This window comes from Grus americana, chromosome 23 (genome assembly GCF_028858705.1).
Source record: "Grus americana isolate bGruAme1 chromosome 23, bGruAme1.mat, whole genome shotgun sequence".
NCBI classification, from domain to species: Eukaryota; Metazoa; Chordata; class Aves; order Gruiformes; family Gruidae; genus Grus; species Grus americana.
Genome location: NC_072874.1, coordinates 8,230,459 through 8,246,742, shown reverse-complemented (window position 1 = coordinate 8,246,742; position 16,284 = coordinate 8,230,459). Strand labels below are relative to the sequence as shown.

The window sequence follows — 16,284 nt, the reverse complement described above, 5'->3', positions numbered from 1 at the left end:
GAACTTACTTACAATAACGTAATCAGCTACTGGGCAAAGTGCAATGGCTGCACTGCACTACTGAAGGTTTTATCAGCTCTGCTTACTTTGGGGTTGGCATCGTGTTTGCTGAAACACACAGTGCACAGCCCTGTGAAGGGGCTGCGGGCACCAGTGGAACAAATTTGGTCCCTGCCTTGTGGCAAAAGGGACAGCAGTGAAGGGAGAGGCAGCTGTCCCCGTGCCTGGCAGAAAAGCATCTCTGAGATGGACACTAGGCTTTGATGGGCTCTCAGAAAGAAGCTATGACATCTGGTGGGTCTGGATGGGCAAACATCTGCCCTGAGCTGGCCCTGCTGTGGATGACATCCAGCAAACACTGGACCTGACCTCTCCCTTGTGATCCAAGCCCTACAACAGAAGTGAGATGTGAGCGGCAGATGCAGAGGCTCAGTGAACAGGCACAACGCAGGGACAGGTCGCGCAGGGACCTCCAACCAACCATTGTCCAGAGATAACCATGGCGGGCCAGGCTGCTTATAAAAGTGAGGTGATAATTTTAATTTAATGAATGACAGTCATGTTGATGGACCTGGACAGCTTAGCAAGGGATGGGCACCTCTGTATTTCTGATACAGTAGTTGTCTTCAGAGGTGAGGCCACTGCGTGATCATATAGGTGCTCCATCCCCTTGGGCATCTGACAGTGTCAGTCCTGTCTCTGCTGTCAGGCAGCATGAATTTATGACTATCAAGCCAGATGCACTGCTCTCAAAAAAGTTTCAGGCTGGGCACCCCCCATGTGGCAGCAGTGCAAACCAGTATCTCCTGGTACCATACCAGAGCCAGGTCAGTGCGGAGCTCAGCATGCTCCATGGCACCATAGGAGGTGATGGCTGCCCAGAGGACAATCAGCTGGTCACTGACAAGTGCCTGGGAAGCTGCTCTGAACAGACTGTGACTCCCAGGATTCGTGCAAAACAGAACAGAACCCTTGGACAAAGTTACTGAGGTCCAAGGAAAGATGAAAACACAGTGATGTGGCATGGCTGGCTGATTAACTAGAAGCTTAGGTGCAGTCAGCAAGGGTGAAATGGTGATGGATGCACTTTCTATTAGTCCCTAAGCAGAGGAGAGGAGGGGTGAGAGGCAGCACATCCCTGGATACTGTCAGGGAGACTCTTCCACAAGACCCACCCACCATAAGAAGGTACACATAGTTTCACTTGAAGAAAAGCCTGCCTTTAGGTTTTTACCTAATTTATGCAGCACACAGCCCAGCTCCAGTCATATTAATGTCACAGCCATGAGAAAAACAACTTAAGTGCATTCATCTTGCATTGCTGCCTGCTTATCTGCTCGCTGCCTGCAAGTGCCTTTGGATTAATTCAGGCATTGCAAATTTTCAGCAAACATCACATCAGAGACATACCGACTTCATTATCTGAAACATGAAACCCAACAGAATGACTGCTCGAGGTCTTGCATCTCCTCAGGTCTTTTACGGGAGTCCGAGAAAGGCTGGCTGCAAGCACTAGAGGGAGCTGGTCCTCAGGCTGCAGCATCTATCCATCAGCAGCACCTACTTCTTTCTTGGTCTCCCAAAGCAGCGCTCCAAAGAGCTGCTGCTTCTGTAGCACAAGTATTGCTAAGAGCTGCAGATACCTCCTGTAGCTTCATTAGGGACATTTGCTTACATCAGCGGTACAAGAATGGAAGGCTGAAATTACACCTTGTGCCTTGGCATCTCCTTGCAAGAATTATTTCCAGGTGCTCAGTTTGGGTCTGTTCTGAGGGACAGGCTGAGGCAGGGGCTGAGCCTCCAGCTCGCTTTAGCCTCATGCTGTGCTGCAGCAAATGGTCAGACATTGTGAGTATTTATTTAATGGAGGAGAAGATGTATTTTGGCAAAACCAACACAGACCTCCAAACAGGATTCTTAAAGCAATCTCAGAGTTTGGATAGTGGAGCTGGGAAGAGTGACAGCGATGCCTTCACAGAAAAGCTGAATGTGCAAAGTTAGCATTGATCAGTGCCAAGCCTTCTGCCAGAGAAATAGCTACATCTTTAAGTGAAACACAAATCCCACTAGAAACAGACTGCTTGTCATACAACACATATTATACACCTGAAGATACCCTTCAAAGGCAGATACTTTGTGTTTTGGTTTTGTTTTTTTTTTCCCCAAGGGCATACACAATAATTTGAGCTGCCCAAATACATGAAATCTGGTATATCTCTCTATCTGCAGTCTTCCAGGGTAACTTCATGCTCCTCATTTACAAGCTAAAGATATACTTAATTTATGAACAAGAATTCAGATTTGTGACTATCTGGCATCAGGGTGATTTTATTTTAAAGTGTGATGCAGAGAGATACCTAACTCAACAGCCCTGTGTGAACTAACCAGACAGTTGCTTTCCTGACTGCTTGTCACTGCAGACACTAGCAAGGCTGGAAGCCAGCTAATTCATCAGGGATAGCCAGGATAATGACGCAGAGGTCAGGATGCTCTGTCAGGTACACTTCAGCTGCTGTGGCAGGCACATCCCATAGCTAGCAAATTTGATCTGACAGTGAGCTCGAGAGCACCTGCAGAACATACTGCAGAGCTACACTCAGCCCTGAGGGCGCTGCTAGGGGGAAGATGGGAAAGAAATATGTGAATATTCACTCTTTAGGGCTCCATGACTGACCACACATGAGCCCAGCTGCAAGTGGAGATCTCTTCAGCTGTGAAACTTGAGGTTGTGGGTGCTGTGAATTCAAACTCCTGGGATAAAGGTAGGCCCAGTGATGGATCTCCCATTTCCTAAGCACATAAACTGAAGAACTTGGAGGGTGGGGTCCAAAGTGGCAATGCTCATGCCATCTCATCCAACTGGGGAATAAGCTAAGCCAACCAGAGCAGCGACAAATGTTCCTTAGCTGCCTCCCAAGATGAGAACCAGAAGACCAGCCACCTCAAAGGTTTGTGTGGCTACAGTGGACCCTCTTGCACCCCTCCAGTGAAACCTGCATGCTCAATTACCTCTCTGAAATGCCTGTACACCAATGCATGCAGCATGGGGAATAAAGAGGAAGAACTAGAGATCTGTGTGCGGTCACAGGGCCATGTTGTCATTGCACTTACATGGTGGGATAGCTTGCATGACTGGAATGCTGTCATGGATGGCTACATACTTTTTAGGAAAGACAGGCCAGCAAGGCAAGGTGGTGGAGTTGCTCTTTATGTGAAAGCGCAACTGGAACATATCGGGCTCCACATAGGGGTGGATGAAGACCGAGTCAAGAACTTATGGGTCCGTAAGAATTAAGGGGTAAACTAATATGGGTGACACTTGTGAGTGTTTACTGTAGGCCACCTGATGAGGAAGAGGAAGTCAATGAGGCCTTCTACAGACAGCTGGAAGTAGCCTCACGATTACAGGCCCTGGTTGTCAGGGGGGACTTCAGCTACTCTGATACTTGCTGGAAAGGCAACACTGCCAGGCACACATAGTCCAGGAGGTTCCTGCAGGGCACAGATTGTAACTTTTTGACACAGGTGGTGGAGAAGCCCATGAGGAGAGGGGTGCTGCTGGACCTTGTACTAAAAAACAAAGAAGGATTGGTGGAGGATGTGAAGGTTGGGGGCAGCCTGGGCTGCAGTGACCATGAGATGATGGAGTTCAGGATCCTGCATGGAAGGAGCAGGGCAATAAGTAGGATTACAACCCTGGCCTTCAGGAGAGCTAACTTTGGCCTCTTCAAAGACCTTCTTGGGAAAATCCCATGGGTTAGGGCTCTAGAAGGTAAGGGGGTTCAAGAGAGCTGGTCAATATTCAAGCACCACTTCCTCCGAGCTCAAGATCAGTGCGTCCCGAAGAGTAGGAAATCAAGCAAAGGAGGCAGGAGACCTGCATGGATGAGCAAGGAGCTCCTGGAAAAACTCAAGAGGGAAGAAGGAAGTTTACAGAATGTGGAAGAAAGGACTGGCCACTTGGGAGATGTTATTGCTAAGCCACTCTCCATCATCTTTGAAAGGTCATGGAGAACAGGAGAGGTGCCTGAGGACCGGAGGAAAGCCAGTGTCACTCCGGTCTTCAAAAAGGGCAAGAAGGAGGACCCAGGAAACTACAGGTCAGTCAGCCTCACCTCCATCCCTGGAAAGGTGACAGAACAGCTTGTTCTGGGGGTCATCAATAAGCATGTGGAGGAAAAGGAGGTTATCGGGAGTGGTCAACATGGATTCACCAAGGGGAAATCATGCCTGACCAATCTGATAGCCTTCTATGGTGGCATGACCAGCTGGGTAGATGGAGAGCACTGCATGTTGTCTACCTTGACTTCAGCAGGGCTTTTGACACTGTCACATAACAGCCTCGTTAGCAAGCTTAGGAAGTGTGGGTTAGATGAGTGGACAGTGAGGTGGGTTGAGAACTGGCTGAATGGCAGAGCTCAGAAGGTTGTGGTAAGCGGCACAGAGTCTAGTTGGAGGCCTGCAGCTAGTGGTGTGCCCCGGGGGTCGGTACTGGGTCCAGTCTTATTCATCAATGACCTGGATGAAGGGACAGAGTGTACCCTCAGCAAGTCAGCCGATGATACAAAACTGGGAGGAGTGGCCGACACACCAGAAGGCTGCGCTGTCATTCAGAGAGACCTGGACAGGCTGGAGAGCTGGGCGGAGAGGAACCAAATGAAATTCAACAAAGGCAAGTGTAGGGTCCTGCACCCAGGGAGGAATAACCCCAGCACCAGTACAGGTTAGGGGTTGATCTGCTGGGAAGCAGCGCTGCGGAGAAGGACCTGGGAGTCCTGGTGGACAAGAAGCTCTCCATGACCAGCAGTGTGCCCTCATGGCCAAGGTGGCCAATGGTATCCTCGGGTGCATTAAGAGGAGTGTGGCCAGCAGGTCGAGGGAGGTTCTTTTCCCCCTCTACTCTGCCCTGGTGAGGCCACATCTGGAGTACTGTGTCCAGTTCTGGGCTCCCCAGTTCAAGACAGACAGGGAACTACTGGAGAGAGTCCAGCGGAATGCTGCGAGGATGATGAGGGGACTGGCGCATCTCTCAAATGAGGAAAGACTGAGAGAGCTGGGTCAGGTTAGCCTGGAGAAGACTGAGAAAGGATCTGATCAACGCTTATAAATACCTAAAGGGTGGATGTCAAGAGGATGGGGCCAGACTCTTTTCAATGGTGCCCAGTGACAGGACAAGGGGCAATGGGCACAAACTGGAACACAGGAGGTTCCATCTCAACACGAGGAAAAACTTCACTCTGAGGGTGACCGAGCACTGGGACAGGCTGCCCAGAGAGGCTGTGGAGTCTCCTTCTCTGGAGAGATTCAAAACCCGCCTGGGCACCATCCTGTAAAACCTGCTCTAGGTGATCCTGCTTTAGCAGGGAGGGTTGGACTAGATGATCTCCAGAGGTCCCTTCTAACCCCTACCATTCTGTGATTCTGTGAAATGAGCTGTCATTATATTAAAAGACAACCTCAGTAATGCCAGTTCTGCCTGGATTCATGAAACAGAAATACAGACTGTGATCCATGAGTGACCCTGGCCAGGGAGATGATCTTGGCTTGGAATCTCCCACCCTACAGGTGGGACAGAACACACACTTGTCCCCATGATTTCCATCACCTGCTTCAAGCACAGTGTCTGGGTGATGCCATTCCTAGGCATCCCCTTCAATACAAGGAATTTAGGTTTCTTGCTGGTGCTGATGAATGGCAGACATCATGCCTTAGGTCCCTGATATATTCTTAATGTCCAAATGTAGCTGGAAGGCCACCCTGCACTTTGTAAAACCAAGCAATAGACTCTCTGCAAAGCAAAGCAATAGTGCAAATTTTTCTGTGCTTCTCATTACCAGAGAAGTGGAAGAGAAGTTTTGCAAACTTCTTTTCACATCTTCACCACCTCATCTTTGTCAATGCCAGAGTCATTTCATTATGAATCGGTCCCCTCTGCCACCAGGCCTGTCGCATTACTCAGCTGGGCTCCTCCTGGAGACTGGCAATGGTAGCAGCTGCTTAGAGCAGCTCTAAGAGCAGCTCTAAGTAAAGAGCACAGGCAGGAGCTGCAGCAGGAACCGGCAAGTGGTTTAATGGACTGGAGGGGCACTTGGTGCCAGTGAACTCACTTGAAATATGCTGGAGCCTGCAGCTTCGGTGGCAAATATAGCTCACCAGACCAACTGTCTGCATGTGTTAGCCCTGCTTTGAGGGACTCCTATTCACTGGTACCAGCCAAAGGAACAGGAAAAAAGCACAGCCATCCCCATGGCTCTTGCTTCTTTTCAGGTGGCATACTGACACAGAGCAAGGAGGGAGCAGCCCAGTGTAACCAGCCACCACTCGAGATGCCTGGGAGGCATTTCCAGACCAGAGTCCAGCTCTGGGCTCTGGTTTCACATGGGGAAACAATGCAGCTCTTACCAAAAGGGGCTGTATCTCTACAGCTGCTGTTAAAGCTACAGCTCTATGTGAAGCACAACCCTATTAAAATCTGCTCATTTCCATTATTTTTTTGTCAACTACTCCAAGTTGACAGCGCCATGCAAAGCCACTCTGAAAAGCATACCATGTCCTACATAAGCTGTGACTATGTCTTCTCTGATCTTGGCAAGACCAAATGCTGCTATATAGTTATTCATATGGCATTACAAGACCCAAGCAGATGGATCTAATTTCAAGAAGTCTAAATTGGGTACTTCACGTACAAGATGCTCCACTGAAGATACTAGGAGCTGGGAGAGGGCAGCTCTTCAGGAAATAAGCTGTAAGAATTTCAAATCAGACACCCTACAACTAACAGGAAATTTGGAAAACCTCATCAACTGAAAGACGAGAGTGTTTAACATAGGATACTTACAGGTAGCGTGGTCCGGTGCCAAGCAGAAGCCACTGTTGGATCACTTGCATAGCTCCTGCGTGTTAGCAGTTCTGATGCACTTAAGTTACTTTTGGTCCTTCGGGACCCAAGTTCAGGGGCACTCCAGGAATTAGCTGTGGCACTGGTCCTTGCTGAGGTCTGCTCCAAGGAGTTTGTTCTTGCACTGTTCCCTTCCATTTCTGAGAGGTCCACTGAGGACCTACACGTGTTTGTAGTACTGGAAGCTGCACTTTTCTCCACTTTGGTTTGAGAGTCCTCCAGGGAATCTAAGCCTTGTCTTGTTCTCCAGGAACTTCTCACAGTGACATGTTTTGTTTCAGATGACGCTGCATCTGAAGAGCCATGGCTCTTCCAGCTGATTGTCTCCAAAGGTGGCTCACTGTTCCTCTCCATGAGTTCAGAAGTCTTTATCATAATGCTGCTTCTGGAGACCACTGTTTCTGTTCTACTTCTCAGCGCTGCCTCTCCAGTTCGGTCTGTCTCAGATAATTTCAGAGCACTTTTATTAATGGATATCTCAAAGGATGTGGGGAGATTGTTTGTTATTGCTGAAGGCTCATTTGGAGCAACTCTGATGTTGCTGGTGGTAACATGCTTTTCCTTTGCTGCTATATCTGCACTGGTCTTTGGAACTGTTGGCTCAGAAGGGAAGATTGTGATGCTGCTTGTCATCTTATTTGGTACCATTTTAAAAACAGACTTCTGTTTTTCTGACTCTCCCTCAGAAACAGTCCCTCCCATGACTGCCTTCATATCCTTTTCAACAATTGCAGGTTTAATGACAGCTTTTGATCTCAGAGCTTCTCTCGGGCTGAATGACCTTCTGGATTTAAATCCTCCAGTGCTGGCATCTGATGATTTTATAGACTTGGTGGAGTCTTCATCATTTACAGTGTTTTTGTCATTTTCAAAAAGTGATGCTCTAAAAACTCCCCTGGAATTGGAGAACTGCTTGGAACTGACTTTCCTTCTTGTCTCAAAATCTGAGTGAGTGGTTGTTTTCTTGCTTCTTCCCAATTCTTCATCTGAATTAAGTTTTTCCTGGTTACTCTGGATGGTTTTAGAGTCCATCTTTAAGCCAGCATTTACATGATCCACTGCTGAAGTTGAAGACTGCTCCGTGTCTTCTTTATCAAGACCTGTTAGAATCTGCAGAATGTCTTCCTGACTCCTGGAGTGATGGGGATGCTTTGTTAGTGTTGAAGGCTTTGCACTTTCAAGTGACATGTCTGCAAATTCTTTTTCCTGGGAAATAATTGCTCTTTTAGCCCTCCCCTCCAAGGGCTGTCTGTGTGATGCAGCAAAAGTGTTTGCTGCTTCTGCTTTAGAGCCAGCAGAGTCCAATGCCGACACATGGGAAGGGAGGTGGTACCTGTATGCCGAAGATGTGCCATTGGAAGAGGCGAGATTACCCCTGGTGAGCAATGTGTCCCCCAAGCAGTCACTGACTTCTGCCTGACTTGTTTTCAGCTTCTCGGCCAAAGAAGCCACTGATTCTCCTTTGCTTGACTTTTCATCCCGTGCATCAGCACTGGTTTGGCAGATGCCACGGAGCATCTGAGATGGCTTTTCAGCCTTGGATCTCAGGCCTGTGTCACCAACAGGTTTGGAAGGTGCTTTCCAAGATTTTTGCTCCTGTGCAGCAGGAGGATATCGGCTGAGGACAGATGGCTGCTCTTTTGATCTCTTTCCCTCATTCTGCATGACGCAGCCTTCCTTCTGACCAGAAGAAAAAGTGGAAACTAAAGATTTCTCTTCCAGTCTTTTTGAATCTGCCACAGCAGCGTCTGAAAGCGCAGATGCACCAGATGCTTTTCCTGCTTTTCTGTTCATTAAGCTTGGACTGGGCACATGCTTACCACTGTGGGTGTAGCTGTCGTTACTGACAGAGAAATCTCTGTTCCTTGCTCTTTCCCGGCGCTGCTGCGGTGAGAGCTCCCTTGGCTTGTGCTTGGCAGCTGTCAAATCAGCTGTGACACCTCTGTATTTAGGTCTGTCATGTTTTCCCCTGCTAGAAAAGCTTGTATCTTCATTTTCAACCTCTCCATTCTCCAGATCTTTCTGTTTCTTTATTTGCATTTTTACTTCTTCTAGCTGACCCATTAAGAGTTTGTTTTTATTCTGTTCACTCAAGTAACTGTCTTGCAGGTCATTGTTTTTGGCTCTCATTTTTTTAAGTTCTTCTTCTAAAGTTTCAAAACGTTTGATCTGAGTTTTAAGTTTCTCAATTTCTTGGGTGAGATCTTTCACTTTGTTGTCTTCCTGATTTTTATTCTTTTGGTTTTCTGATTTACTCCTGGTTTCATTTTCTACATGTTTCAGGTAATCCACACTTCCCTTCCTCCTGGTCTCCTTAGAGGGCAACACAGAAGTCAAGTCATCCTCAATTCTCAAATCATTTCTGTCCAGGAGATTATTTGATGACCTTTCTAGCAAGTTGGATGCATTTCTAGTTTGATCTGCCCTATTTAGTTTGTTGTTTTGTTCTAGTTTCTGTGTTAGCTCCTGGATTATTTTTTCATTCTGCTTTTCTCTTTCATTAAAATGTTTTCTTTCAGTGATAAAACTCAATGTTAAGGATTTCAGTTTTTCTAACTCACCCATTAAGCTCTGCTCAGATTTATCCAGCCTGTCCTCAGATGATTCCAGTTCTTTGACTTTCACTCTAAGTATTTCTAATTCTGTAGATATCTTTTTGGTCAAGTTCTTTTCTTCATTGAGGCTAAGACACAACTGTGTACAGTCATTCTTGCTCCTGCCAAAGGCCTCCTCCAGCTTCTCCAGCTCTGCCATTCTCCTCTGAAGGTGTTCGATTTCTGACTTCAGCTCTCGGGTGAGGCTCTCTTCCTCTTCAAGTTTTTCTTTCATTAACCGGCAAAGCTCTTCAGCTTTCCTAATTTCTTCATCCTTGCCTTCAATTTTCAGCACTCTTTTCCGCAGGGCTTCAACATCAGCCAGCATGCTGGAGTTGCTGCCTTCTGCCTGGATGACTTTGTCCTGGAGGTCAAGCAGCTCATCCTCTGCTTTCTGCAGATTTTTGGTTGCTTCCTCCAGTTCATCAAGACGGCGACTAAGACTCTGCAATTTGAATCGTAGATGCCGATTTGAGGTTTCCTTGTAACCTGTAAATTCTGCCATGTTTATTTTTTATTCCTTTTAGGTGAAAGTTTTGCTTAGTCTGGGTGAATGGTGTGGTTTTTAACACCTTGTGTGTTCCTGGTACGTTATCGTTTCTTTGAATAGAGGCAATCTCACCCTAAAAGAAAAAAATGCTTAAAATCAATATGAGACCTCAGAATATAAATATTCTCACTGTATAAGTTAGGCTATAAATGTTCACATAAATAACTTTTTAATTAAACACATTTCTGAGTGCTAAATTAGGAGAAATGAAACTGCGGAGAAGAGCCACAGTCCATTTACTCTGGATTTCCAAAAATAGCCTGTTCCCAACAGCTGAGGGAAGGAAGTGCCCTCCTCTGCTAGTCTGCACAGGCGGTGTGTGCACAGCCGGCAGACCCTCACCATCTTTCCTGTAGGCCCCCTTCAGATACTGGAAGGCCGCAATCAGATCTCCCTGGAGCCTTCTTTTCTCCAGGCTGAACAATCCCAACTCTCTCAGCCTGTCCTCATAGCAGAGGTGCTCCAGCCCTCTGATCAGCTTCGTGGCCCTCCTCTGGACTCGCTCCAACAGCTCCATGTCTCTCCTGTACTGGGGCCCCCAGAGCTGGATGCAGTACTCCAGGTGGGGTCTCAGCAGAGTAGAGGGGCAGGATCACCTCCCTCGACCTGCTGGTCATACCTCTTTTGATGCAGCCCAGGACATGGTTGGCTTTCTGGGCTGCAAGCGCACACTGCCGGCTCATGTTGAGCTTCTCATCAATCAATACCCCCAAGTCCTTGTTCTCGGGGCTGCTTTCAACCCATTCCTCGCCCAGCCTATAGTCATGCTTGGGATTGCGCCAACCCACGTGCAGGACCTTGCACTTGGCCTTGTTGAACTTCATGTGGTTCACATGGGCCCACCTTTCCAGCCTGTCAGGGTCCCTCTGGATGGCATCCCTTCCCTCCAGCGTGTCGACCACACCACACAGCTTGGTGTCGTCAGCAAACTTGCTGAGGGTGCACTCGATCCCATTGTCCATGTCGCCGATAAAGATGTTGAACAGTGCCGGTCCCAGTACCGACCCCTGAGGGACGCCACTCATCACTGATCTCCACTTGGACATTGAGCCGTTGACCACAACTCTTTGAGTGCGACCATCCAGCCAATTCCTTATCTACCGAGTGGTCCATCCATCGAATCCATGTCTCTCCAATTTAGAGACAAGGATGTTGTGCAGGACAGTGTCAAATGCCTTGCACAAGTCCAGGTAGATGACATCTGTCACTCTTCCCTTGTCCACCAATGCTGTAACCCCATCATAGAAGGCCACCAAATTTGTCAGGCACGATTTGCCTTTAGTGAAGCCATGTTGGCTGTCACCAATCACCTCTTTGTGACTGTCACCAGGTCCCTCTTTGGTGCACTGCATTAGCATCGTCCTGCCCTGGGCCTGAGGCACATCGCCAACATGGGTGAGGGCTACTGCAAACTTGGGGGGATGGGGGTGACTGCAGTTCTTTAACCTGCGCCCTTGCTCAGGCTGTCTGCCTTGAAGCAGGACTTGGTCTCCAGCATTTTTGTGGAGCTCCCTGCAGAGGAAACACTCAGGAGTTTTCTATTTCACAGCACCAAGAAGCAAAGAGCAGGATGTGGGGAGGAGACAGTGCTGGTAAGGCAGACTGCAGCACCGTGATGTGAAGCCTTTGACTGAAGGTGACTCATATCCTACTGGGCAGGGGGGCCCGGGCTGCCGACAGGCACCTGCTGCACACACCAGGCATTCATGGTGCATGCCAGGCACCCTGCAACCCCTCTCCCAAGGGATGTCCCTCACTCTGGCAGGGGGAACCAACTTGTTTGCTTGGTCTCATGCACCTCAGGCAGCTGAAAGGAACACTGCAAAGAGCACCCGGAGGGGAACCTCAGTGCCCCATGCGCGGTGGTGCGCCTGTCCCCTTCCTCACCACCATGATGACACCCTGCTCCTGGGCCACCCTCCCTCGTGCTGCCCACAGACTGTAAAGGTGACATGGGCCACAGCCCTGCCAAGCAGCTGTCTGCAGACAGGAAAGGCTGATCAGACCCCAGCAGGATTCCATCGAGAAACGTCACCAGAGCGTTGCAGGAAAGGCCAAAGCGAGCAGCTTCACAGTGCCCTGAAAACAAAGGCCTGTCCCCAGAAGGCCTTGAAGCAGAGAGTTAATGGTTAACCCAGCATCAGCCACCAGTTGGGAAGCGAGAGCGACCTCGTCCCAGGACACAGCTGGCAGAGCATGACGCAGGCCCGTGCACAGCAGGGCTGGTGTGCAGCGCTGGTTTTCAGGCCACAGCTCCTGCAGGTTTCTACAGAGCTCAGGGGAGAGGTTTGTGTGTGGCTCACAAGTGTTGCACCAGCTGAGAGGGGGCAACTCTGGCTTCCCGACTGGCTCCCAAGCAGCAGGCTCCTGACCAGAGAGAGACCATGGTGGCTCAGCAAACTCTGCTAATGGGACCAGTCCCACAGTCCTCTTTGTGGGAAGGGGTAGGAAATGGAGAGCTACCTCCACAGGCGGGTGGGCAGAGGGGCAAGGCAGAGGGGCCACTCTTCCTCCCTCTTCTACATTCCAAATATTCCTGCAGCACCAGTTGCCACCTGGATGGAGATAGAAACACACACACACTCAGTGCGCTGGGGAAGCCCCACCATGGAGGCCAGTAGAGGCTCAAGCTCAGTGAGCAAGTGGGCGCAGAGAAGTGACCTTGTTTCTTCTGTCTGCAGAAGCCTGTTGTCTTCAGGGCAATCGGCCCAGCAGGTGACCTGGGGTGGTCCAATGCAGTCTCTGCGAGGAAGAAAGGGGTTTATGGGCACAGATCCCCAGAAAGGAACCCAGTATTGCTGGTGAGCCACCCATCTTGTTGCTCCACCAAACCACGCTCCTAAAGTTGATTCCTACAGAGTCTGGACCATGGCTAATAACACGCCTTTGTGTCTGCACAGGATAATGCTGGGTTGAAGAGCTTGGTGTGTGCCATGAGTCAGGATTTAGACCCTCTGGCTACATTGTCACAGCTCATGGGTCACAAAGAGTAGGAGAGGGATTTTGGGACTGAGTCACTGATCTCCTCTGTGGATGTCAGAGGCTGCTCAGAGGCCCAGAGGAGAACCTGGTTTAGGAGGAAACACTCAAATCTTTGAATGAAGCAGAAAATTAAACTCAGCAATTAATTGCATGAATGAATTACTAATAGTGTCCCTCAGGGGCTGATGATGTTTAACATCTTTATTAACAGAGATTATGGGATGGAGCACACTCTCAGCAAGTTCATGGATGATAGCAGACTGGGAGGTGGGGGATATATGGCTGATATCATATATCATGGCTGATATGCTGGAGGGCAGGACTGCCTTTCAGAGGGACCATGACAGGCTGGAGAAAGGGGTGGAGAGCAGCCTCAGCAAAAAGAAGTCCGAGCCCTGCTCCTGTGGCACCTGGACAGGCTAGGGATGATGGCTAGAAAGCAGCTTCATGGAAAAGGGTCTGGGAAGTCCTGGAGGATGAAAACTTGAACAGAGATCAGTAGCGTGTCCTTCTGGCATAGACTGGGCTGTGTCAGCAAGTGTGCAGCCCGCACATCGAGGGAGGTGGTCCATCCTCTCTGTTTGGCTCTTGTGAGGCCACATCTAGAGTGCAGTATCTAGCTTGCGACTGCCCAGTACAAGAAAGACACAGATGTACTGGGCTGAGTCCAGCAGAGGCCACCAAGATGGCCATGGGCTGGAGCAATGGAACTGATGGAACTGGGTTTACTCAGCCTGAAGATGAGAAGGTCAAGAACTTTTGTGTGCCTGCAGCTATCGAATGGGAGGGTATAGAGAAGACAAAGTGAGGCTCTCCTCTGAGGCACACAGTGAAAGAAGCAAAAGATACAAGCTGTGAGAAGAAAATTTTCAAGTAGTTATAAGATTATTTTTTTTCCCCTCATCATGAGAATGGTCAAACACCAGCACGGGGTCCCAGAGAGGCAGCAGGACCTCCATCTGTGAAGGTACTCAGAGGTCTACCACAGGCAACCCTGGAACTCCCCAATACCTCCCCAGCTGACATGATTTACTGCAAGAGATGAAAAAGGCTCAATCTAATTAGCTTAACAAGGAAAAGGAGGAGATGTAAAGCAACATCTTCTACAAACAAATATGTTGACAGAAAGTATCACAAGAAGTCTTCTAGCAGAAGGCCCTTAAACTTCTTGGCATAGCCAGAACTAACCCCAGTGCTTGAAAAAGGAACCTAAACAAATTAATATTACAAATAAAGTGCACATTTATAAGATTGAGGGGAATTAGCCAATATAAAATATTATCTTAGAGGTAGTGGCTGCTTTAAGCTGGTCTGCTTTGAGTGAGGGCTTGGACCAGAGACCTCCAGAGGTACTTCCAACCTCAATTACTCTGGCTGTTCATGACTGTTCTTCTCCAGTCTGTCACTGATGTCAAAATATCAGAAGGAATGATGCAAGATTCAAACACTGGGATTATTATTAATGCTAATTAATATCGTTGGGGGATGTTTAAACAGGACTTGTTAAATAAATCTGATAAGGCAATAACTTGCTCAGCTTGTAAAGGCAGTGAACAATCTGACATGGATGTACGGACTTCAGATTTCTCTCTCTCTTTTTGGAAAGTGAGCAGTTCTCATCCTAGCTCTATTTCACATTTTTAGCAAAAAACAGGAAGAGGATGATAATTTTCACAAATAACAAAAAAAACTGTGGCAGTGGCAAATATAATAAGGACAGTTCAGTTTATCAGTAACTCAGATGGCTCTGTTTAAGTGAGATAAAAGACTCTGAAGGGCTGTATCCTGGAAACACTGAAAAGGCTTAAATGGTCACAGCACAAATCTTATCTACAGAAGCAGCTGATGTACTGCTGCAGCTCAGAGACAGACGGTCTTGGCCGTATCAGCAGGAAATACTAATTAGAAGTATGACAGTAGAAATTACATTATTTTGTATGCAGTACTGGACTGTGTTTTTACACACCCAAGTCTAATGCATCTCACCTTGCTTAAGTAGTGACACAGAGCAAGAGAGACACCTACAAATGGCTCTCGAGTCTTCCGGATTCAAAGAGAAAAAGATGCTCGAGTATCTTCATCTGACCTTCCCAGGGAGACAGAGGACTTTCCACAGGAGGAGAGGAATCACCCTTTGAGGGATCATACTCTGCCTACTGATGATGAAGGGAACCTAGACATTGGCTTAGGCACAGATAGCTGGATGGCATTCCCCTGGTAATGATGTCCCTCTCTCTCCAGGGGCCATGCATCAAAAACACAAGCTGAAAGTTTGGGAAAAGCTGAGGAAAATTTTGGGAAGGATCAGAAAAGTAGTCATCAGTACTTTTTTAACCTTTAAAACTTGTAAGAAATCACTGATTTCACCTGAACAACAGGGACAATCCTGCATTAAGCCAAGAGCTACAATAACAGTGGTTTGGAATTGAGTTCTTGAAAAAAATGCCCTTCCTATGAGACATGTAGGAAGCCTGGGGAATCTCAAACTATCTGTTATTCAAAGCAAATATTAAGGCAAAATGTGTGACTGGTAAATACCTACAGGGAGAAAAGATTTTGGCTGATCTAAAAGGTTCTTTATTATAGCACATTAAGCCAAACCCCAGTTTCACAAGAGAAACATGGCACACAATTTAACCGATTCATAGTAACTTTACTAACAAACACTGCAGTGAACTTACCAGGATTCACTATTTAAATGACTCATTTTGATTCTACTTTTCCCCATGGATTTGTCATTGTTTTCTGGTCTTCCTGAACAAGTGCGTGTATGTCCTAACTTTATTTATATTTATCATTATCAATTGCATCCTCTCCCTGTTTAGTATAGATTGCCTTTCAGGGCTCTTCTGACTCTGCGTGGTTTTGACACAGCATCCTGTTAAACAGCTGTAAGAATTCAGTATTCAGGACCTTTACTAGAGTATTTTCCTAACTCTCAATTACCCTTCACATTCTTAAATTTAACTTTTTCTGCACACTCAGTTTTGCTCATCATTATCTACAGTTTTATGAAAACATTTCTTTAGTAGCATCATTGGATACAACCTTCCACTGGGACTATATTATCTTGTCTGCACAAAACACACACAGTCAATTCACAGCTGTGCATGGAGGCAAAAAAACCAGTAGCTAGAAACATTTATGCTAGCTGAAAAATTTTATGAATTGGGAGATAACCATCTTTTATTTCAGAAACAGCAATTTAATGACTACTACTTGAGACCTACACAGATAATCTCTGCCATAAGTCCTTAGGA

At 47.5% G+C, this 16,284-nt stretch overlaps 1 protein-coding gene across 7 annotated transcripts in view; it reads right to left on the bottom strand.

The window, feature by feature from the left end:
* Nucleotides 1-16,284, bottom strand: part of LUZP1 (leucine zipper protein 1) — a 79,494-nt gene that overhangs the window by 40,410 nt on the left and 22,800 nt on the right. For 6 of the 7 annotated variants that reach the window (XM_054802412.1, XM_054802405.1, XM_054802410.1 and 3 more), the window contains exon 2: nt 6,839-10,115. In XM_054802412.1, the coding sequence (XP_054658387.1) occupies nt 6,839-9,997 (3,159 nt within the window). In that variant the 5' untranslated portion in view covers nt 9,998-10,115. Of the gene's footprint in view, nt 1-6,838; nt 10,116-12,505; nt 12,598-16,284 lie in introns of all 7 variants that reach the window. The other variant, XM_054802406.1, reaches the window with a different exon arrangement.